This window comes from Ostrinia furnacalis, unplaced genomic scaffold (assembly GCF_004193835.3).
Source record: "Ostrinia furnacalis isolate ACB-3 unplaced genomic scaffold, ASM419383v2 OfSCF0753, whole genome shotgun sequence".
NCBI lineage: Eukaryota > Metazoa > Arthropoda > Insecta > Lepidoptera > Crambidae > Ostrinia > Ostrinia furnacalis.
Window position 1 is genome coordinate 57,624 of NW_021130992.1, and position 26,307 is coordinate 83,930.

At 37.4% G+C, this 26,307-nt stretch overlaps 1 protein-coding gene across 1 annotated transcript in view; it reads left to right on the forward strand.

Moving 5' to 3' along the window:
* The window catches only part of LOC114349944 (uncharacterized), a gene marked incomplete at its 5' end in the record, with an annotated part of 149,014 nt that overhangs the window by 57,526 nt on the left and 65,181 nt on the right, over nt 1–26,307 (forward strand). Inside the window, one exon of the mRNA XM_028300543.1 lies at nt 19,055–19,143. Coding sequence (XP_028156344.1) covers nt 19,055–19,143 — 89 coding nt within the window. The remainder of the gene's footprint in view (nt 1–19,054; nt 19,144–26,307) is intronic.

The window sequence follows — 26,307 nt, forward strand, 5'->3', positions numbered from 1 at the left end:
TCCAAATGAAAGTGTAGGTATAGTGTTTAGTAAAAGATGTTTTTTATCTTTTGTGGCTGCGTCCCTCACGGTTGCCGCGTGTTTGCCAACAAATTGATTCCGATTGGAGCCTCCTCCGAATGGCTGTTTTTAGACGAGTATTTAAGAAGTTCCAACAATTTATTGCTTCATCCTTCTTTGAGGGGGATCTGTTTGCGCTCCGCTTTGTTGATGAGTGTTTTGGAAGTTATGATCGTGGGTAAAGGTGGAAGAATGTAGAAATGGTGACTCTTGGTAATCTCATCTAGTCTAAAGCATATTATTCACTAGGTGTATTATGCTAGAAATTAAATTATGCTTCGAACAACAGCAGTTATTTGTTCCCACGCCAACATACGTGTCTGCAAGTTTAATATTTCCTCCTTAAATCAATTTCCCACGTGTCCCTGTCTTTATTTCCCCCACTAACAAAAGTACAAGAATCTAAATTGCTCGCTGTGTTTGTCTGTACTCCACTGTTCCTGCACCTATACTGTCAGATTAGCAGATGCACACTGTCAACAGTTATTGACGCTTATGTCTTCAGGAATAAGGTCCAGGTCTATCTATCAAATGTGTGTGCTGCTGTATCTACATACCGAATATTACTTACAGATTGTCTTCCCGGCATGAATCCCGCACAACAAATAAACTCCCGCACGAGGGGAGCCTCTGTTGGGGTCTCGGGACCATGCCTAGGGCTGCGCGAGTTGTTTGAAGATTCGTAATTAGCTAGATTTCATTTGTTCACAAAGTACACGTCATCTCCTTACCTCTTTTCTACTTATGACTTTGGCTTCTGGCGGCATATTAGCTTTAAAATATTTTTGAATAAATTATTTCCCATTTCCAGTCTTGTTTTGGCGCAAGTTGAGATACATTTTTCCTAGTTATAAGACTGCCTGAATGTTTTGAACTATCATAGTGTCCTGTAATTTTCAGTTTTGAAAAACATTCCTTCCTCGCCTATTCGTTTTAGTTGTTCTATGAAACACGTGGCAACCCTGTTTACTCTAGATACCAGCTGTCCTTAAAACTTCAGTGATGCGATATTGTTGTGTTGCATAGCAGTGCGTTGCTAATGTGCTCTTATAAACTTTGAATTGTTTGGACTTCTTCTAGTCTTGCTTGTGATTTTGATGCCTAGCATACAATACACAAATAACACATGAATCGTAAATTAATGCTGCAGTTAAAGACTAGACTGGGACTCAATTAGATTTCCAAAAATTGTCTGTATACGAAATGGCATTACTAAAGCGCCTACGATGAATATACATAGTTATTTGTGAAGACTACTCGTAGATAGGTCTTTCAATTTTAGTCAGTCCTTAAAGAGCCGTAAGAGCTTAATGAATGTATAAATTTATAAAAACCCACCTGAAATTTCTCAGATGTAGTTTGTTAAATAAAAACTGAAGTGTTTTCTTGATTCACCCTACATGTATGTTCTGCCAGGACCACAGTACAGCTATGACGCATTCAGTGGTACCGTGGTGGTACTTAGTAACAACCTTTTTGAATGTTAAATAGCGTTTGGAGCGGGAACGAAATGGATCAGAAGAAAAAGGTAGTTCGGAATTTATTATCGACTTCCCTGTTTCAGGAGATTCGACATTGGGGCCCAAATAGGTTCATAAAAAACCTTTATTTGGCCACCTTCTAAACTAATTAAGCTGCCTCCGCCGGTAACTGAACGGGCCCTGCCCGACACCTGTGCCTGATATTAGATTAATTAAATAACTAAGCGACACTAGGTCCTGCCTACGACTTAGATCGTTTTCTCGTTAAGATTCGGGTGTCAGTATTTTGTAATTGAATCATTATGTACAAGAGCTTCATGTCTCTTACATTAGATTTATTGGGTATGGTAGGTACGGTAGGTAGGGTAGGTACGGTAGTTAGCTTTATTTTGGGAAAACTATTCTATCATTATTGATTCAGGTCTTTCGTCTAGATAGGGATCATGTAATAATACAAATATTACAACATCTGGCTGTTTCTATTGCCTATCAGTATAGGGCTAAGTATTTCTCTATATCTTACTTCCTACTAATATTACAAATGCGAAAGTTTGCATGGATGTCTGGATGTCTGGATGTGAACATGTTTGTTACTCTTTCACGCAAAAACTACTGACCGGATTTTGATGAAACTTTACAATATTCATGTTTATAACGCTATAATTTATGACGATCTGTTACAAACTAAATTTCTCGCCGCAGGAAAAAGCTAGTGTATTATAAGTACAGTATTATGTTGAGTAGTTATTGTCATGTTAAACTCGTTCCATTTCCAAAATCCACAAACTGCGAGCGAAGTTGTTTTAAAATTAATGCGGAGTGTTGTGCCACAGTTAGCGTGCAAATCCACGAATATCCGCTGCGAAGGCAGATTTGCGGAGGAAAGCGGAGAACAATCCGTTAGGATTACGCGCCTTTAACTCAACAAATTAAAGGTTACGGGTGAATGTATCAGCCAGCTCATTCGTCTTTCAGTGTATTACGAATATGGCTTTTGTAAACCTACTCGCGGAACTGTAATTTGAATCTGCGCAAATCATACGGTATTTTTAGGGATCCGAAGTCCTGACAAAGAACCCTTCTGTTTTTTTTCGTATCATGTTAATGCTACTTAATAATTTTGACGTCAACAGAATCGCGATGTAGATCTTCGCGGTTTTTGTGCAGATAATAAAGTGAAGACCAATCGAAGCTAGTTCTTCGCTATTATGTACACAACTTTAGTCAGTTTTCCTAAATTATTGTATAGTTTACTGTGAAGATGCAGACAATAGCGCGAAAAATGTGAAAAAGGGCCAACTTTAGCGGACATCTTGACAGGCTGAAGTGGCTCTTCTCGCGGGACTTGGTCAAGGTCGTCGTTTGTTTCTTGTCGCGAGTTTCTTGGCGATTGATTTATTGATGGCGCTGATGTAACCCGCTGTTTGCCGGGGATTAGCTGCGAACACGAATAGTTTGATAAGGAAACAGCCGGTGAACTTACTGATGGCTTTGAGATTGAGTGGAGATGTTTGTTTATGAAGGCAGGTGCGGAAAATTTGGCGATGTTGTTGTTATATTTGCTGGTTACTGCTCTATATTCTTGTAGTTACATACTTTTTGTTATCAGACTAAGTATAATATGAGCCTTCAGGTGTTAGATTAATCCAGTAAGATGTCTTGATTGGTATAATCTAAATACTGACAATGACTGTCAGTTCTGATGATCGCCCCGGTACACATGGTAGAGTTCAGACAGCCGCATGAATTTGGCTAGGATTTGTGCTTTTAAGCCATGTTTAGATATTAATTTGTGTGGTAGTACTGGTTATTGTATTCGTTATGTTATTATTACCCTCCAGCCAAGTTAAATGTATGCTTTCGTTAGGAGTAGGCTCACCATAGCCTATTTAGTCGACGGGGATTAAACTTGCGATCCCTCGAATCGAAAATCTGATTCCAAATCCTCAGACTATTGTCGTCATCTATTTATTGCATGATCATAATCGCTATAATTTCCCGAGCTGTTATACTACACCTGGCTCATTGGATCATATAACCAGTTTATCAAATTCCCTGTTATTCGAGGCCGTGTCTATGCTAACGACATTAACGCCAGTCTATGGCGCTGAACTGATGCGGCAAACATAACTCGTAATTGCACGCCCGGATAATCCGGCTGTGATCGGATTACACCAGTTACTGATGTATTTACTGAAGTTTACTATGTAAACGTTTTAGATATTATCGGTTGTATGTCTCATTGTACAAAGATTCTAGATAAGCTCCACCTTTCCGGGCCTTTTCAACTCGAGAGTGAATAGGCACTTACAAGATAGATATGTATTATCCTAAACTGCATCTCATTTAACACCAGGTGCGATTGCAGTCAACTATCTGCCTTGATCCGCATAAAAACCTGTAGTAAATATAGTGCGGATCAAAACCAGAAACATTGCATCATATCTGTGCTGCATAAAACTCATAAAAAAACCTCATAAAACTCATTTATTTTTGCAAATAGTTAAAAAGCACTTTTACACGTCCCAGTATTAACCCTACCACTGCTTTGGGACAAAAATGGGCCAGTGCTAAGAAGAAGCAGTGCAAGAAACTCAATTACTATTGTCAGCATATTTGACAGATACATTTATTTATTTATTTATTCAATAACAATCTTAGCTCCAATATTACATAGATAAGCCACCAACACCACACCATAGCTACGTTAATATGACGGTATGTATTCCGCCCTGTATTCGCCGTAAAGGCCATAAATAGGGCGCAACTGACAAAGACAGCAACTTCGGCATTTGCGCCCGGACTAATGTCACGCTGCGATTTTATTGTACAGTCTACTACAATTTGCTTAATAAACAAAAAGTTATGATTTTCTTTTCCTCGGAACTTTTCTTGATGAATCAATTTCTTATTAGGTATGTAAGTTTATGGGGATGAAAATTCTCTAAATTGTTTACTATGAAGTTGGTTTCCACGTAAACATGTAATTTGTATTTTTAACAAGTGTGTTAAGGTCGTCTTGGGTAGATTCATTGGTTTTTCAACCGACTTCAAAAAAAGGAGGAGGTTCTCAATTCGACCCGTATGTTTTTTTTTTTTTTTTTTTTTTTTAAGTATCAATCATGGTATACCTACATAAATATTAATTCGTCCTAATAAATAAGTAGGTTATTAGTAATTATTTTTCTACTTTTTAATGTAGGTTTTTATTATTTTTCTTCCATATAACTAACCCAAGTACCTAGTGGGTTCTATCCGACTCTATCACTCAATAGAAAAAAAAAATGAGTCAAGATTTTTCAACACTGCAAAGTATTTTTTGACACACCTGAGTAATCAACACGACCAGTTAATTTTTTATCTATCCGAGTGTACACGGTAATGTCAGCCATGTTCGTCCCGCGGGCGCCATCGCGTGACGTCACCGGGCCCGCGCTGCTGTAATGGACGCGTGCTCCTGTAGCCGCTTGGGGAGCCCAACACGGGACATTACAGATTTTTGGTGTTAATCCCTAATTAATGGATTTGTAAACCTTCCATTTTGATTTTATCGAAGTTTTCGTTGTTTTTCATCAAAGCTATAGCTTAGTTAAATTGCCTTTATATACAGGGATAAACTTGATTGGGAGGTTTTTCTCTTTTAAAACACCCCAAGAGAGTTATACTTCCACAAATACGCCATTCAATCAGTCTAAAATTCTATATTTTAAATTTTAATAAGATAATAATTTCCCAGGAGATATCTTAAACTCAGTGATACACTTATTTAAATTTTGATTAGGTTCAAATTGCGTTTGAAAGATAACATTACTACTTAAAATATACTCTTTAAAGTTTGTTTGTGTATAAAACAAACCTACCTTTGTACCTCTGCGTAGAGTCTGCAGAGCCGTTGAGAACAAACTGTCTGTTTTATAAACACCTGCGACCGCGCGGGCAATTACTCAGCGCGACGCGGGGCCTGAATCGCGGAAACTTATTGCCACTGGATGCTTTGGATGCTTAGACTCGCATTCCTGAAATACAATTCAGACAGAGCTGTTATAATATTGAATGGTTTAAGATTCTATCGCAACTAAAATCATGCTAGAGTTCACACCTGCGACCGAACTGGTATTGCTCCGTTTCGTTTCAGCCAAATCACGTCCACTGTTGGACAAAGACGCGACCTTGACTGGATCGTCAGTCCACAATTTATTACTTATCTTGATCATAATTAATGAAACATTTAGGCTTGGTTGCTCCATCTTACTTTAACTTTGACAAACGTCAAAAATCTGTCGAACTCCATACAAAAAGCACCGGTTATCGTCATAGTTACTGTCAAAGTAAGAGCAACCCACCCTAAAACTCTTCTTGATTTAATAAAACCGTACGACGTAGTCCTGAGTTTCTGATTTATTGTGATAGCGACTGGTCTCTATCTCTTTCCACAACAGAAGGCTCGCCTCGCCATTTGTTTAGCGCTAAATTCGCTTTGACTTTGAACTGCGCTGACTCACAACTTTTGTTTGCGAGCATTCCGCTCTAGTTTCGCCCCCGAGTTTGTTCGCGCGGAAATTGTTTGTAGAGCGTTTTTGGGTTGCGTTTTGGAATTATAAAACTACGACGACCGACTCGTCAAGCTTGCTCCAGACAATGGCCGAAATCAATCGTATTATGCTGTTTTGAAAGTTGCTATTATGGAAGCTGCTTAACTTAATGTAACTATGCATATTTTAAACTATGTTGTTTGCAAGTTATGAATATACTGAGCCAACATCTGAAAGATACAAAACTGTTAATGAGTAGGTATATATGTTTTTAGTTTTTGAAAAAGAAAAAAATTAAAGAATACTATCACTGATTATAAAATCTGCGTTCTTAAAATAAGTGCGCTCTCTCTACCCTTCACACACTTAACTTATTTTCATACTTCGTCAGTTTTTGAGCGCCCTCGAGTCACGTATGCTGTGATCAACATTTCCCCATGAACTTCAATCCTGTCGCCCCTGCCCCTCACCCCTCGCCCCTATTCTGTACTATGACAATAGTTATCGGGACTATTACAGGGGAGCGCAAATACTCTTCCCCTAAAAGCTTGCACGTACTTCGAGTGTCGTAGATTGGATGGTTAGGGTCCCGTACAAAATTGAAAGATTAGAGGTTCCGAAATCATTTCAAACGACAAAGATTTCATAGAAAATTCCGCTTCTTAAACTCCTGATACAAACCTGAAGCTGAAATTATCTTCTATTGAATTGTTCGTATTTAGAGTACCTACCTACACTTCAATGTAGCGCTCTGTAACGCTATATCTATTGCTTCAAACATAATTTGTTTGGAAAAGGGTTAATTTTCGTATTTTAAGTCAACATTTCAACAGTCAACAGTCAATGCATGCGGTGTTTGCATCTAGGAGGTTTTACATTATTAATGCCAACCAAGTTACGTTTATTTTATGTATGTAACTTTGTAAAACCAGTTTTGCAGACCTAATAAAAAAAAAAAAAAAAAACATTTTGTATTATTCTATAGATTTTGTGGTCTTGTAATACATATTTTGGTAGGTACTTTAAAAAGCTAATCAATTTCCTATAAATATGAATAATGTTTTTTTACTTGTTAATGGTTTACCACATTCAAACGGAACCCTAACAAGGTAACGTGAAGTGCGGCACTTATCATACGGCGCGATTTAATGGGGATGTTGCCTGGGTCAAAAAGCAAGAGTTTTAATTAGTCCGTCAGTTAACTTATCAAAAAATACTCTACTCGTATTTTTCACTTTTTCAAACTAATGAAAATTTAAAGAGATAAAGCGCCCCAAAGTTCATAAGAAGAGGCCCGTGACGTCAACGCTTGCTTAAAAATGCCGCACGTTGTGACGTCGTGCGCAACTTCAACGCACCATAACTATGTAATTATTTGTTAGATTGACAAATAAAATTATACGTGTCCAATATTTTTTGATATTAAACATTACGGACTAAAAAAATTTTTTTCGGCGCTTTCCGGTGGCTTGTTGACGACTCGTTTGTTTGCGAATCTCGATTACCGCGGGTTCTGCTCTGACACGCGACATTAACTTCCCTCTTCGTTATGTCTCTTTTGACCTGCGATACTGACCCTTTTCGGTTACATTTGCAAGGTAGTTAATGTCACAACCTAATGTAATTTTGCTGTTATTAATTTGTGAAACCTACTCGATTGGCTGAGGACTTCATCAAGATTATGCGTGCTTCCTTGCTTATCACATAAGTGGTCAGCTTAATATGTAAAATATTTTGATTTCGTGCTGTGTTACCACAAATAGCAAGGATTCCTTCCTCTTTATACAATTTAACATTGTGATTGTGAATAGTAATGAAATGAAATATTAAAAGCTAGTCTCAAAGTGAAAATGTTGAAAGGACACGAAACAAAACACCAGAAAGCAGCATACGTGGCTGGTTTCCTCTCATTGCTTTTGCACTTTCGAGTTTTTTCACCCCCATGTTTAGACATTCCCCTATTTAAGTGGATACAGTCATCCTAAACTGAACATTCGTCTTTATATCAAAGCACTAGGACTTAAAATAGCTTATATGTTATATTTGCAAGGCAGGCTGTAGGTACGTGACTAGGGCCCAAAAACGCTACTTCAAAGTTCTTCTTCCCCAGTTATCTGGACGATAAATTACGCTCAGAAAAATAGGCACTTAAAAACAGATGGAGTAGGCAGAACGCGGGGGATTTAAATATTAAACAGTGTTGTTGTTTTCGATACGGTGTGATGCCTATCTTGTTAATCGAAAGTATTAACCATACACCAAGTCGCCCCGATTTGTAGGAATAATTTAACAAATTGTGTACACATTGTGTCCCCAACTTTCGTTATGTTTTATGTCTGCTCTTAAAATATTTACTAGGTATATGTTTCTCATTAATAAAATACAAAGCTTAAGAAATTAAAGTAATTAAGAAATCGGCGAGTACAGTGACAAATATTTCCTAATCGCATCATAAAAATCTATTCAATGTTCAATAAATTGTTCATTGAGTATAAAGCTGTCTGTTATTATTTCTTTGCCAATATTTCATAGACGCCAATAGACGCAGACGTACGTCATAATTTGTCAGTCATAATCAATTTATAATAATTGTTCGCAATTTGTCAGTGAATGCACAAAATTATTTTATTTCGATACGAACAGTATCAAAACGGCAAAGAAGTAAGTAGTTCTCCATCATTTTCTATTATTGCAATCAATTTGTCTCCGACAGCGAAGCTCGCCGCATTCATTACTAAACGTAGATAAATCTCCTAATCGTACAAGAGCAGTGAATTCCGGCGGGTCCGGCGGCGGCGGCGCGCCGGTCGCGAGGCTCGCCGATTCTCGCTATCCCGCCAATTCGCCGGCTAAGGCTGGGTTCATTGTAAGAGTAGAGCTGTAGTGGTTTTCGATTTCCAAAAGTGTTAAAATCCATATTTCTCTGGAACTTCTGAAAGCTTTGTTTCCCGGAGATAAAAACATATCGCTTATTGGAAATTGTCCAGCGGGATCTAATATTGATTTCGTATTTGATTTCAGTATTTTCTGGTTTACCTGTTGTACATATACGTAGTTCTATCTTTGAATGAGTAATATTCATAGATCTAGTCATGTAGAGCTACATACCTACAGTGTAGCTTAGACATCTCCTTGTTTAATGTCTTTTTCATTTGATAGAGATCTGAAGCTGACTTATTGTATCATTCCTACATTTACCAAGAACTACTAGTCTTATAAATAATGTAATAATAATAATTAATAATGTCCGCTCTCCCCTGCTTTGTGGTGAGCCCGAGCCCTGAGTGGACATAACAGCCATCCAGTAATTCAGCCGCCATCCATCTTATTCTATTGGGCAGAAACTGATTGTGATTGCTCCGGCTTCAGTTTAAATTAATTTTTGACTCGATTACACCCTCCATTATTGTATTTATGTATTTTAATTTGCGTTATGTTTGCTAGATATAATTTAATGGTATAAGCGCATTTTGTAGATGACAAAATAATCATTACAAAACAAGTTGTTTATTACTTTATTTAGAGCAAGTCTTAATGGTCAACAAAATAACAAATCTTGAAGTTACTTAGCTACAATTTCAAAAATAAACATTCAACTCATTCACGAATTTAAAAAAGCGGTATCGCTTTTCCTTTTTCTTTTGAAGAAAGAAGATTATCCTCTTTCTCCTTGTGATATATTTTCGATGAGGTATGCGCCATTTCAACTTTTTGTGTTTCCTGAATATATTTTGCATGACAATAAGAAGCATCTACAATATTGCTACCGGTTTCTTAACTGAGCCAGCCTTCAAAATGGACAACAAAAGCCCGTATAATACCTTTGTTCCCATTACTGTTACCCGGATCCAATAGCTGGTAAAAATTAACCCTTTCTGTGCTCGCCGTGAAGAAGCCCCCAAAATCTTATTGAGGGTCTAAAAGGGCGAAGGGCGCCGTCCGCTCGGCCAATTTACCGGCGCCCTAAGCCGATCCGTGCTCGTATCGGTCCCTCCCCACTTACACGGCATCCCCCCACTTTTGAATGTGACCAAGTTATAAGTGCGTGAATGTAAAGAAAATCTGATTCAATTTGATCTAAAAAAACGTTAAATAATTAATTAGAATGTAATATAGTTCCTTTGTATCTAAAATGTACCCAATCCTAAATAATACTTAAAATAAAGTAGCGTAACAAATATCCTCGTATGTGATTTGACCCTCCCATTGATGAGAGTACCGTGTCCTAAGTTGTAAAACTTTACAATGCTTGTAACAGCGTATTTAGTATAATTCCCGTCCTTAACCCTAAAATGGTCGCGGATTGTCGATAAACCCGCGCCCCGGCCGCGCCCGCTGATATCCCGCTGTCGATATAAAGAGTCTTTCCAATCCACATTCCATCCTTTGCCTGCGATTGAAATTCCACGCGATCAGGACATTATGAAATTGATGAGATTTAATTTTGAGCGGCAAATGAGCCAATAACATAAGCCGATTTGGTAGAAATATGATACGTATTTACTCGTTGGAGCAGATTAAAAATCGTTTAGAAATGATTTTGTAATAATCACTTGTTGGAAGGGAATGGTTTTATCTTTCCCCCAGCGCCGTATTTTGGAATCGATCAATAAATCAAACTCATTCACACTGATAGAAATATTAATTCACTAGCTTTCCGCCCGCGGCTTCGCCCGCGTGGAATTTTGTCTGTCACAGAAAAACTTTATCGCGCGCGTCCCTGTTTCAAAAACCGGGATAAAAACTATCCTATGTTCTTTCCCGGGACTCAAACTATCTCTATGCCAAATTTCATCAAAATCGGTTGCGAGGTTTAAGCGGGAAAGCGTAACAGACAGACAGACAGACAGACAGACAGACAGACAGAGTTACTTTCGCATTTATAATATTAGTTGGGATTGTTATTGCCCGTGGGGCCCTTCGCGTCATATCTCTAGCACGCGCGACTGGGTTTGCGCGCCGCTTGCTGTCGCTGAATATTCGATACAGAAGTAAACAAAAAATACAAAATACCTATTAGGTAGACTTGAAAAGATGTGATATCATTATGAAGGTTTTTAAAGGTGTTAATATTTCAAAAATAAGCTCTGAACGTACCTAATGTAATTTTCATCCAAATCCTAATATTTTATTAGCTTTTCTGGTCTGTTAATACTTATTTTCAAAGTCACGGCCACATTGTTAGTGACTGGGCCAGGTTGACGCTAATATTTTAGCACCTGTAACGGCTCAGTGAGCATTTTGTAGTTGGCTGGATTGGAATTTTGGCTGCCGACCGGGCACGGCTGAATATTTGACACGCACCGGAAAGGCCAGTCCTGAAAGCCCTGCCTATATCTAGCGCTTTTATTCGGTAGATATCGTTTCGCTTCAACTAATATTTGCGATTTAAAGTTATTACTCAATTCACTGGATTGTTTATTAAATCTCAGTCAGCAATTGCCGAACTTTACTTTTGCCTACTTGAGCTAACACAGAAAAAGTAAACGAACGAATCTCAACTCCGCGGCTCTTGACCGATTTCATAAATTTTAAAATCCACTTAACAGTTTCCAGCTTTGGTAACTTTATTACCTGGATTTTGTTGAACTTTGCGATACGCTTGTTTCCGTCAAAGGGTTACTTTTCGCTTAGTGTTAATGTTCTACGGTTTGTAAATTTTCAAACGGAGTTATACTTGTTCTAACATTTTAAATTGCTGGCGGTATGAACATTGCAGATGGAAATTTGGTTTTAATTAATGTTTTAGACTGTTAATTCGAGTATATGAACTCGCATGTGAAATTTTAGTTTTCAAACCAACAGTGTTTACGAGTATGAAGTTTTTGTGGCCTGAAGTGGCATATGAAAATGTAATATCGAGCTGAACTGTAGCATCTTATATGGATATTTGTGGTTGATGCTATTTTTCTACAATATTTGTAGTCTCATGTGCTGTGTACTGTTGAAGCCAATGTGATTGTGAAGACACGTTTCGCTAATAGTATGTGGCAGAACAATGCACATGTCCTACGAATCTCAGTGGACATGCAAACAGCAATGCGTTCAAAGGTGGCCATTGATTATGCGGGCACACTCGCTCGCCGCGTATTGGCCCAATTACTGCGATCGTCCGCCGTCCGGCCGGACGCTGTCCGACTCGGACGGTCTAATTAGCCCACGGTGTCGCGGTTCGGTGGCTCACCCGCGCTTTTGGTCGGTTAACCTTATTTACCGTAACCTGCATGCAACTGGATTTTTGGAAAATTGAACTACATGTTTGATTCAAATTGCAATATTTGCAATTGCCTATGTGATTTGAATAGTCATTTTTCTATTAAATGAAACCTAAATATCTACTAAGGATTCGATTCTAAATTAGCCAATTTCGACCCATTTAGCCAATGCATGCATTTTTACTGTTGTCCAATCAAAAGGAATACCTTATTCAGCTTCCCCAACAGAGTTGGTGTATTTTATTTGGCAAGAGCCCGCGAGCATTAAGTTGGAATTTGTTTCTTTCATTTGCAATAAATCATCGAGTAATGTCCACAGGGACCCGGGTGAATCGAGTTGCCAAATACTTAACAGCTAATTATAATTTACACCGTTTGTATTCAAAGTTTAAGGTCGAAATTGGCAATTTCGTTAGTGTTTCAGTTCGGCTGGAAGTGTATTGTGAGCTCATTACCCTATACATTTGATTTGTTCGTCGCTGCTCAATTCAGCATTGTTGCTGATAAACTGTTGTTTATTTTCGCAATTTTGCCTTTTCTCTTTTCTTTACGTTACTTATGCATTTTTAATTTTTGCACAATTATTATAGGTTGTCTGTGTGACACAAACCGGACGGTAAACAAAACCGACTTTATTTTGACGAAATACTAGTTGATAATCCCAATTTAATCTATGATAAATATTCCTTAATCCTCGTAATGCGTGAGCTTTGACAATAGAAGGAAATAAATGCAAAAATGATTACCGTTTGGTTCATAATCCGGCCCCACTCGGCGGGACGCTAATACGTGCCGACACGCGAGTTGTGTTGTGTGCGGCGGCCACCAGATAAGAATAAGCCGAAATAATTCTAGGGGCGAATAGCGAATGCTGAAGCGATCAGACTCTATGAAATTTCTATCAGATTGCCTTTGAGTTTGAGACTATATGCATCGAAATACGTTATGGTCGTACGGAGTGTTGTGTGACCCGATCTTTTTTGTTAATTGGCAAGGTTCCAATTAACAAAAAAGGTTTTCTTATACTGACTTAATGAACGGCCCCGCGCTGCCCGCATCCAAAGGAAACATATTTTTCACAATTAAGTAAACCCCATGATTCATATCTTCATTTATATATCTTCATTTATTAATCTTCATTTATTTTCTTGTCTAGAACAAGAGAGAAAATATTCAAAATATGTTTATGCCTGTCGTTCACTTCATCACTTGCCATCGTATTTACGTAATAGCGCTTCTAACGTCACTCGAAAATAGGGTAAATGCCTTGGCACCGGAATAGACCCCCATTTTCGCGCGATACGCACCGAGATTACGTGCGAGGTAGTTCACGTCTGGATCGCATTTTGAAATGTATTGCTTTGCTAGGGAAAGATATAAAAAAACTAACTAGAAGTGCAGAGATGTACTAAAATAACCAGATTTGCTACTACTAGAGTCGAGAAAACTAAGAAAATCTTCGAAAGAGAATCAACCTCAACATTTCCACCTTCTTTTTTTGTTTCAATTGATTTTACCTCCATTTTAATAAAATAATAAACCTCAACTCATAAAGAAAGCTCATTTATTTTTTAAAGTAGGCTTTTAATAAAAATCACTTTAACATACAACTTCTGCATACCAGGAAACCCATTTTATAAATTATTCGTAAATGAAATATGTTTCATCAGCACTTAGGCGGTAATTGAGAACAATGTGCTCGACAAATGGCTTCGACAAATTAATTAGTCGCATGTATCGCAACGGTGGGCAGCGGTGCCCAACCTGTGGGGTCCCACTCTTAGGTAATTAAAAATCATACGCTTTAGTACAATAAGCCTTGGTTTTAGATTTCTTGAACTGTTTTAAGTACTGCCCTATACATTATTGTTCCGTCCCGAAGCAATGGTTGGGTTATTGCAAGAAAATTTTTTGGAATACGTAAAAGAGCTTTTCAAATGCCAACTTACTAAAAATAAATGATTACAGACTTCAAACTGTTTTACTACTGAAGCGCTTCTTCTGTTAGAGTCAATATATTTCAAGTTTGAGAACCGAGGACTCTTCCAGCAATCGCTCCATAATTAGCAGGTATTTTTGGAACGTTTCATTTTGACTTATTATAACCTTTACGAAGAATTCTTGCTAATTACCCCATTAAAGGGGTTTAGAACCGGAAATAAACAGATAATGTTGTTTTTCAGAATTGGAGTTGTTTACTTCAGTTTCATTGAAAATATCTTGATAAGTAGGCATGATTTGATCTAGTTTTTACTCTTCATAACAACATAATATAACATTTGCAATGTGCTGTAAAGTTCAATGTCTCTAAACGTATGAATGTCCAACAACAAAATAGATTTTTATACATGAGGGGATTCCAAAGGAGCTTCCGGAGTATTGTTCCCGTATCCCGGGCTTTGGGCGCGGCCCGGGACAGGAGCCTGGGATTCTCGATTACAACACTTATTTCGGCACCCTTTACATTTCATTGCATATTTAGACCACAGCGGTTTGCGATAGCTAAGCAAGTACAGTATCTCATTCAATGGACAGAAAACTACAAATTCCGTTTCAATAAACGCCTTCAAGATTTCAAAAATGTAAATTTAGAAAAAGTTAAAATCATAACCTAAAGATTCTGAAATAAGGCATAATATATGCGCCATTTTCAGCAGTTAGCAGCAGTAAAAGTGTTTTGGTAAAAATCTAACAGTGTCATAAAAATATTTTCTCTTTCATCATGATTGTGCAAACCATCAAAGTTTCCTATCCCTATTATGAATACTGATGATTTCTGAAAAGTAACTACCTGGTGGAATGTTCTTTCTCTCTGTGCTACAGTGTTTAACTTCAGTAAATTAGATTAAGCTGAGCGGCGGCTAACAAAGGCGTAATCTTGGGACGCTCGCTTAGCAGTCATTAATTTGGTCTTCAGAAAAAGCGGGTTTTTAAACCACGCAACTTAAAACAACTGCGGCGAAATTAGCCGAGTGAACGGGCTGCGTTTGGCAGACAAATGGTTTCCATAGTGACTTAATTTAAATTACTTTTTAGCAGACAAAATATAAACGATGTTGTGTAGTCTCTAAGCAGCTATTTATATCTACTTTCTAGGGGTTGATTGGGACTCTACCTACTAGTACCTACTTGTCGAGTTTTTGTTATTCCTGTAGAGATTTAGAGTGATTTGACATTTCGGTAATATTTAAAAAAGTAACTAAATCCTATACATACCTAGTTTTAAAGATTGCAAACTTAAAAGAGAAAGACTTACAAACGCTCTCGCTGTACAACACTATCTTTTTCTATTAGTGTTGGTATTTAGTCGGCCCTGTAATCGAACCCGGTTCAATGCTCGCGCGGCGCTCGCTAACCGGATTACGCCATTACGCCGGCGCGTGAGTGCGTCTGCACTTAACGTACGGAACTACGGAATAAGTAGAGAAAAGTGGAATAAAATAAAGAAGCGTATTTTATGTTCATCGTGGTTTACCTACTTACCTACAAACTATGAAAAAAAAACTATGTTATACTTCTAATATTTATATTACCTATGATTTATACTCTTCATATATAACTCAGGAGGATTTAATGATTGTTGCTGACAACGCCACTCTTGTAGCGAAGTTTTGGGATGACACTGTGTAGGTTTGTTGTCAACACGATAAGAAGAAGAAGATTACCCATGATAACGCTTGACACAATTGGTTTCATAGAAAATAGTGCTTCTGTCTCTGATGGTGGTAGTTATGAATACTTGTGGTAGCTATAAATGTCTGACATGACAGTAACAGCCCAGTTAATCAATAGACAGTAATTAATACGTCATAACACAATTAACGCTTATTGGTGGTTTTGCGGTTGTAACGCGTATTTGCCATATAACTACATATTCATATTATGGTATTGGATATTGCATCATACATACTTGAAAAATGTTTTACATATCTACTTATCAACATGCAGCTTTTGAGCTTTCAGAAATCTACTTTCATTGTTTACCAAACACCAATATTGCTTATTACATTTATGTATCTTTCGGGGTTTGTCTTCGAACATAGGCCTCCACCGAATTCTGTCTCTACATTTCATTATTATTTATTAATTCATAACCTCAGTTCACGAGTTCCCTAAAAGTGTCGCAAGTCTCAAAGTACCCTGAAGTCGTGAACAACTCGGAACGTCCTCGCCGACTAGACGCGATCACACGTCAACTCGATTTAAACTCCGGTCGAGCTCAACTTTGGTGCGGGATAGCTCCGTAGTGTGATGTGATAGGGGCGACAATCGTAACAAAAATGACATGACTTGGTTTAGTTGTTCTATTGCCTAAGCTTCAAATATTGAACACAATTGGGGACCAAAACCTGTCTTCCCTGAGTGACGTTACTCCATCTTCGTATGCAAAGACATTTGACCGATTTCCTTGTTTAGTTGATTTTTTTTATTCATTTCATTATTTTTAAGTCATCGTCAACGTTCGTATTGGCTACTTTGGGTATAATGAACTTATTGACGTTGACTGTACAACTAGATAATAAGACGTGCGTAATGAGAGACGCTAAAGCTAAAGAATTATACTATTTGCCATGTCGCGTTGGAAAAAGTTACATAATCATATTAGAAAGCGCATTGAACACGATAGTCACAAGGAACAAAAGACACCCTAAGATGTCAAGTCCTGAAAAGTTATGACTTAATACTTATACATAAGTCCATGATCCTGATTTTGAAATTCAGTGAGAGCGCGGTTTACGCGTTGCTCTCAAAACGTGATTTAGAATATTTATTTGTTAAAAGATTTTAGGTTACTTACTATGTATGTTATCAATGTGAGTGGTAAATGTTGTTAAGTTATGGAGTCTTGCTTGATTATAATTTGTTGGAAATTGAATGGGTCGATGTTGTAAATGCAACAATTTGTCACCACTTTGGAGTATGCAGCACCATCAAAAATTTAAAATGAGACATTTTCCACTTCCAGTCCGAAGTCTGAGGTTATTAAATCTTATTATTGTCGCGCTTAGCGGTAGGCCCCATGCAGGACGCAAACTCACGACCGCTGGCTTTGTTGTCTAGGGCCGGATCATTAGCACAGACCTGAGTGCCCACTTAGACTGGAAACAATGTTGTGAGTATCCGAAGAGTGGAGCCTTACTGCGAATGTAATGTTTCACGAGAATAAGTTCGAATGAGTGAACTCAATCATGATTAATTAACCAACTATGTAAATAATTCTTGATACCCGAAGTGCTAACTTGTTGACAACACAACCATATTTCGATTGTAACAAAGTGGTGCTGGGAACTTATTCGTTCGTATTGGCTACTTTGGGTATAATGAACTTATTGACGTTGACTGTACAACTAGATAATAAGACGTGCGTAAAGAGAGACGCTAGAACTAAAGAGAATTATACTATTTGCCATGTCGCGTTGGAAAAAGTTACAAAATCATATTAGAAAGCGCATTGAACACGAAAGTCACAAGGAACAAAAGACACCCTAAGATGTCAAGTCCTGAGAAGTTATGACTTAAAACTTATACATAAGTCCATGATCCTGAATATTAAATTCCCCGCGCTGGCAGCCCTGGGCTCGTCGAAGGTTGACATAAAAACTTTCCCAATATCGCTGCGTGGGAGTTATAAAAACCCGCGCCTTCATGACTTGATCACTTTCCTTGAGTTTGTTTGGTATCTCATGTTAATTACTTCTGGCCTGATTTGCTTTTTTCATTACAAACTATAATATCTACTGATTTAAGTAAGTCAATATCCACGTTTATAGTTTTTAGAACTGAATACTTTGAGTTGTAACATCACACCATCTTATTACTGAAGTAATATGAATATTTAAAATTTCCCTAAATCCTATGATTTTAATTTGCAATTTTACTGATTATTTTATCGACGGTATTGACATGGTGTGGTGATTTAAAAACGTTAATTAATAGAAAAGCGTATAGTTAAAAATTTTCAATAAACGGGGAGAAATGTTATCCATGTGTGTGAAGTACCCAGGCTTGTCTATCATTGCAATCGTTTTCCTTTCTCATCCGGGCTGCAACAGCGCGCGTCCGAGCCCGCCCACCAAAGCGCGCGGATATGACGGGGCGTCGATGTCGCGGGGAAATGGACTCATTACTGCTTTCGTGTTCTTTGACAGTCGTTGTCAACGTTTCTAACTTGCTGAATTACTTTGAACTGTTAGAAGCTGCTAATTCAGTTCCCTAAATAAAAAAAATCTGCTACATTTTCTGACCATCTTTCAAAGACTGGTGTCTATTAATTTTGTAGTAATTTATTTCCTACAATGAAGCTAAAACTTTGGAAAATGATGGGTTCCTATAATTTTACATTGATAACTGTATGCAAATGAAAATCTGAAGCACTTTTTCGATCAATATTTCTATCATTTTGTTCCTGTATCGGGTCCGTTATGGACTTGACGGTGCTTTTCGCTGTCGTTTTTTAATTTGGAACTCGATGGAGTTCGTTTCCGGTCGCCGGCGGCGCCATTGCGGCGTGACGTCACCTGTCCACAGCTGATGCCGCACTTTTGGGGCATGCTGTGTTATTATCAAATAATCTTTATTTGGTCGATTCCATGTTTTGTTGTAGTATTTTTTCTGGTTGACATGTTTGTAAATATGTGTCTATTATTATATTTAAAATATTAATTTTGGATAGATTTTCGCCCTAGTCTACGAATTTATATAAAACGTACAAAAACAGAACCTTGAAAGACTTTTTCACTTATTTGTATTATTTTGCTTGTTGCAGATTGGAGCAGCCGCGGCTCGTCGCGGCGCCGCTCGTCGCAGCAGTCGGCGGCGACGCTGCTGGCCAACTTCGACACCGCGGCGCAGCAGGTCAGATACAGAAACGGATTAAAAAAACTAAATTTAATTTCTTACATTCCTCTTGAACTAACAAATAGCTGCTTTATTTTAAATTTTTTGATACAATGATTTAGATTTTTATTTCATTTAACTCGATAGCTTTGACTAACATAACATAACGAAAAACTGTGCGAAGAAACTGCGTTTTGACAGTCCATAAAAAGTATTCGAGGAAAATAAGAAACGATTAAAACACATTCAGCTTCCAAGTTATGCACAGCTCTGATTTTTCTCTGGTACCAGCTGTGCCTTCTGTATTTAATAAACAGGAGGTGCAGTATCGAAACGAGACGTGGGATTGGTCCCTATTAAATATTAACTCCGACAAACAATTTTGTAACAAGTTCTGTACTTTTTGTATTATACCTAAGAGATATGTTATGACAGACATGTCGGAGAGCTGCCTAGCTGGGACGGGACGCGGTAACTTGATAAGTGCCAACGTTTCGCATTATTTCTCTAGGGAAACGGCGGGATCACACTTTCCTTGGTGTTCCTTTGTTGTATCGAACACTTGTAATTTGGTAAATCAAATCAGATTTCAGTTACTATATTTTTTTTTTACTTTTGCATAGGAAAAAATTGGTTGTCTATCGACACCAGCAATCCTATTCATGAAGCAATCGTAACTATCACTGTTAACCTGTATCTAAAGTTTAAATACAAAATTTATTCTCCTGATGTTGCCCTTTTAGATAAGGTAAAGTTTGTTTGGAAAATGTTTCAAAAATACCTTCGACGGAATCTCTTATCCCCTGTAAAGATATTATTTCAAAAGCAAAATTTTAAGCGTCTCCCCAAGGTCATAGTGTCGCCAAGTACAGTAAGCTCCTTTCCTCCATGGTGGCACAAATTTCGAACCAAGGTCTGAAAAACTGAAAAACAATTTAGTCATTTCAGTCGGCCGTTTGGTGTAGTGGTTCAGAACGGACTACTATGCCGAGAGGTCCCGGGTTCGATTCCCGGCCGGGCAGAAATTGAAATGATGAATTTTAATTTCTGTGACGGGTCTGGGTGTTCTATGTATAATTATGTATGTATTTAAAGAAAAAAGTATATAAGTAGTATATCCGTTAAGCTAGCACCCATAACACAAGCATGTTAATTGCTTACTTTGGCTAGATGGCGCTGTGTGAGATTGTCCAAAGATATTTTATTTCCAGTTTGTGTTATTTGTTTGATAAGATCATTAGCTAGCAGATTGTTTCATTTGCGACGTTTTAATCGTAGTTAAAATATTTTTTGCCTAGAATAGTATTGTTTTGAGTATATCTTTTACATTATTATAGGATTTGAAAAATTTGGCGTTCCATTTCAACTAAAATGCCGCATCTTCAAATAAAACGCGACATTTTGTGTATGAGTTACATAATGTTATAATCATTAGTAAACAAGCCTACTCCACCAACCTGCGTTACGGAAGACATTTGTATCAAAGCCCGCGAAGGCATCTCGTTCGCAGGTTCGAGTCCCGTATCTCTTCCGGCGGCTGCGCAGGCGGCATTCTTCCGAAAACATTAAATTTCGTCCGACTGTACCGGCGCACACAAAAATTAAATTTCGCGAATAGTTCTTGTTCTGCCCTTGGAATGTAAGGGAGCGCTAGGGTTGTCCAAATACCGCGAGAAGCCAATAAAATAAACAGGTGCTTTAAGGCTTTAAAACTGTAATTCAAATTACTACTTTGTTAGTAAAAGTGTATTTATTTATACTCATACTAAATAAGTACTGGAACAATAAAAGCGTAATGGTAATGACATCATTTATCTGTTAGATCACCTAAGCTCATTACAAGCAGCTGTATTTTGTTATATTAATTACTCAACAAAAATGAAGTTAAAAAGAGAATTTCATTAAGTTTATTTTTGTACTATGTTAACATAATGATCCGATCTCATGATTTCTATTTTAAAATCAAACAAAAGCAGATGTTTTAATTATTTGATCAAATTAACTCGTTCACTCGTTAGCCAACCCTAGCACAAATCTCGAAACCAAAAAACATGGAACATAATTTAAATACCAAATGCTGGGCAGCCCTGGCCAAGTTAGCCAAGAAAGAAGGCGAAGTTATCAGCGAACTTGGCAACTTGGAGTTGCGGCCAAGCTTTGTGCTTTAAGTTGAGTAGTACTGCAGGATGCGATTAAGCGTAGGTACTGGTCTCTAGTTTAAGTTGGACTGGCACGAAGTGAAGCGAGTGTGCGTTACTTGTCAGTACCATTTGACACACATTTACAAATAACTTTGCAATGTTTTGAATAATCCTTTTTTTTGCACTTCTGTAAGTTTATTTATTTAATTTAGTTCTGTAAACTTCCAGTACAATTATTTAATTAAAAACCGGCCAAGTGCGAGTCGGGCTCGCACACCGAGGGTTCCGCCGTACAAACGTAGCGGTTTACAATTTATGACGTATTAAATCAAATTACTTACTTGATTCCGTTGCGAGTAGTGGCGAATTTCAAAATATGCGGTATGATTATTTTTTATTTATTTATTTTTCCTATATTTGCATTATAGGTAGGTACCTACCTCAGCGTTTTGCGTTGATTTAGAATTTCTCACAGTTTAGAGGCAATTAGATTTAAGAAGTGTTTGATATGAATTTCAACTTTAATATCTCTACGCGTTCATGTGAAAAAGGGTAGGTAGTAAGTTTATAATTATTAAAAAAATATTTTATGTCATGTAAGCAAAAATAATATTTTAAATTTTATATAACTTCAAATTTATCATTTTCGCAATTTTTCCTTTATCTGTACTATATAACGTTGCTTCGTGCCGAATTTCAAGATTCTGAGTTCACAGGAAGTACCTTGTAGGTTTTGATTCCCTAGCGTGTGACGGAAATTCGTCTAAGGTGTCGGTATAAACTGCTGTATCTTTTGATCGCGTTAACTTAGAAGTTTGATTTTTTTACTTCTTAAAGGGACAATAGATCTAGGTATTTGGTATAAATTTCAATTTGATACCTTTATTCGTTCGTGAGAAATAAGGTAGTAAGTTTCATTTTATTAAAATATTTTTATTATATTATATAACTAAAAAAATGTAATTTTCGCAATTTTTCCTATATTTGCATTATATGACAATGCTTTATGCCAAATTTCAAGATTCTGAGTTTACGGGAAGTATCCTGTAGGTTTTGATTCCTTTGCGAGTGTCGAAAATTTGTTGAAAATATCGACATAATCGGCTGTATCTTTTGATTGGCTTGGCTTAGAAGTTTGATATTTTCACAGCTTAAAGGGACAATAGACCTGAGTATTTCATGTGAATTTCAGCTTGATACGTTCACGCGTTCTTGAGATAAAGGGTCTTGACAGACGGACGGACAGACGGACAACAAAGTGATCCTATAAGGGTTCCGTTTTTTCCTTTTGAGGTACGGAACCCTAAAAACAGCATTTGAGTTTAATTGAATTTGCAGACAAATGTTGACAAACAGCGAATAGTTAAAACTACAAAGTTAAAATTGTATTTAACTTTAATTATTATTTACATTCAGTGTTTACTACATGTTGCTAACCTCATGCCATCAGTTCAAATAAACTGTTAGGATTTAAAAGCTAGCCTTTATTTGAGTTAACTCGAACCTACCATTTATTTCAATTACGAGGGGCGGCTGAAAAGTTTTGAGCCTAAGTATCTTCAAGTGTTATTATTGACTCGCACTAAATTTAATTAATTTGCCTATAACCTCCTTAGTATATGTACAAAGTTTCATTTCATTAGCGTCATCACGCTTTTAGTAATTAATCCGTAAACATCACCATGTCTCAGTCATCCGTGCAATGTACGAAATTGAAGTACACAGTTGTCATAAAATTCCTCAAAAAGAGGAACAAAACGTTGATGGTATCATTTGAAGAGATGTCGACAGTTTATGGGGAATCTGGGCCTTCATTTGCCACCATGAAAGATTGGATCCGATAATTCAAGCATGGCAGGGAGTCGCTTAAAGATGACCGCAAGTCAGGGCGGCCAGATTTCGCCATTAACGAATAAAATAATGAAAATTTAAAGAATCTTGCTTTAGAGATCAGCGAATTAAGTTGTGACAGATAGCTGAAGCCATAGGCATCAGCAAGGAACGTATCGGCGATATTTTTCATACTCATTTGCACATGAAAATGGGGTGTGCGCGATGGGTGCCAAAAATGCTCACGCCGTTCGACAACCAGTGTCGAGTCACAACTTCGCAGGAGTTTTAGGACATCTTTGGCCATAATCCTAACATTTTTTTTCTCACATTGTCACTATTGATAAATAATAGATCCGGCAGTACGATCTAGAGTCAAAATAAGAGTCAATATAATGGATTTAAAAGGGAAAACGTCGCCGCGGAAATTCAAAGTGGAGCGATCGACACCCAAGCTCATAGCCACTATTTTTGGGATTGTGAAGGAATTTTATTCATTGACTACCAACTTAAAAAAAACTACAATAAACGGGGATTATTATGCTGTACTGTTGATAAGAGTGCGTCAAGTGGTTGTTGAAATATTAAGAGGCAAACTGGCGAAAGAAAATTTGCTATTGCAAGACAATTCGCCCGTTCACACCGCGCATGTTGCATGGCTTGCCCCGGGTAAAACTGGATTTCAAGAAATTTATCACCCACCACACAGTTTAGTCCGAATCCCTAGCTATTTTTTGTAATTCTCAAATTGGAAAAAAGACCTCCAGGAACGAAGATTTTTGAGTGACAAAGAAATGAAGGCGGCGTTAAAGGCTCATTTCGAATGCAAAGATTGCGAATTTTTTTTCAGTGGGTTAAAAGCTCTTTTACGCAATTGTAAGAAGTCCATTGTAATAGAGGGAGATTAAATAGAAAAATATATTTTTTATACTTTTCTATCGGCATTTTTAATACCCTAGGCTCAAAACTTTTCAGCCGCCCCTCGTACCTAATGCATTTGTGGTATGTAAACCTAAACTATTAAGTATTTGTAAAGCGAAACTATTTTTTATTTTTTTGGTAGAATATAATTTTTTCGTCGTCCATTAAAATCGGTGCTTCGTGAACAATGCAAAAATGCTTTCATAAATTGCTTTAAAATTTCCGCGGCGTGGAGTAAATGCGTCTGATAAAATCGTGAAATATTTTTATGAAGCCAAAATGGACCAGAAGCTCACTTATTTAAGGACAAAGATCAAAAGCGGTGATAAACCGTTTTTCAACTTTATAGTTGAATAAATAAAAATATTTTATTACTTGGAGCTATTAAAAACGAACTATTTTTGCTGTTTTTGAGCATACAATTTATGGAAACGAGATTATAAATATGTGAGAGCAATATTACATGTAATATCACAGTTGTTTGCAAATAGGACTTATATATAGGGCCATTTTGGTCCAATATCCTGCTGTCTGTTCACTCTCACACACAATTAATAATTTGGAAGTAATAAAAGAATACTAGTACTCGTGTTTCTGCTCTAACCAGAAAATAAGGAAAAATAGAGACGGGATTTGGGAAAATTTTAAAAATAAAGCTTGGCTGTGTGTAATATGAATATTTACCTAGTCTAAAATGAAGCCGAGGCAGAGCCTAAAACTAATTGAAGCCGATTCAGTACTTACGGATATACCCCAAAAATAGTATCACATGAGAGACGTCGCAAAAATTCGGCATCAAATGCGATTGAATCCTGTAGTTTATGGCGCGGGTCACGACTCAGGCCCTCGACAAAGGCGGTGGCGCCCTCGCCTCGTCACCATCAGTATGCGGAGTGGGCGCCCCCTATTGAAAAACGCTGGACGTGCCTCCGAGAAATCCTTATAATATGTAGGGTTGACGGAATTGTAGACCTTTTCACAGCCATGTAGTTTAAGTGAGCTTCAAAATAGGGAGTATTTCAGTCGCGAAATTTGACATGCTTTTACACTATTTTTGAAGGAAATTATAAAACTGATGAATTAACTATTTGGATCATTAGCTGATTAAGATTTAATACCTACAAAATGACGTTGAAGAAAATCTTTGTGTAATAATAAAGTGATTATTACCAAGTATAGGTATACGTATTTGTTTGTTCGTAGTCGTAGCCGAGAAATGTTGTTGATCGTGTTTTCCTTATTACGTACTTGAGAATAGGTTCATATCATTTGTTTTTGCTGGCAATAAAGCTACATGCTTTTTATTTATTTCGCATTGTTTGCGCCTTGAGTTTCCTGCGTCCAAAGGTCAAGAGTTCGGGCGATATATTTTTACTACCAGCCCTAAGTGGCGAGGCATATCGCGCGGTGCTCGAATAAAAATTTTGTTGGTATCGGAAACCGATACAATAAAATGATTTCTGCAGAGGTCGGCCGGATCGCCTCTGATGGTAGATAGAATGAAAATGAAGCGGCATTTGTTCTGCTTGCTTCAGATTTCGGGTTTAAACGGATCAAATCTATTTTTAAACCAAAAAGGTTTCGTGAGTAATTTGGAGGCTCAAAAAGAATTACACCTCCAAAAATGGACAGTGGTGGTATAATTGAATCGTCCAATAGTGATTAGAATCACACCTAAACTTAAAATGGCACTTTTGGCTAAGTTTTAATAGCAGACTTTATACAATATTTACTTTTCTCGCGGCATTAGCCAAACCACAAATATAACATGGAGCTGGTAGTTCCACGCACGCGGTGTAATAGTTTTTTGATTGCGCGCGTTACAGCGGTCCGCATGCTAAGCGGCGTCGTTACACAAAATACATGTTACCGTAGGAATAGCCGTTTTAGACTGAACTTTATGGGTCTATTCGGTTAAGAAGCGAACATTTTATTGAATGTAGCGTTGGAATATTCTATCAGTTTCAACTAATGTTAAGTTTCAGTTACTACGTGTAGGGTTGACTTAACAATCAATGACCCATAAAACCGCATTCTTAATTCACTCTTGAATAAAGCCTAAAGGAGTTCATTTACTTATATTTCGGTAAATTTGTTACCAAAACCCAGAGAAAGTTCTGAGCGCAGCTGGTGCTCGACAAGAGTTCCTTGCAAACCTAATTGTGGAACTTTGTCTCGAACCTATAAGAGTAATGTAATAAGGTCTAAGCTACTGATCCATGGTGTTGGTTTATTTGAGCCGTGCTAGACGATATGGTAGTAGGTAATAATATGGTAGCTCATGAGATCT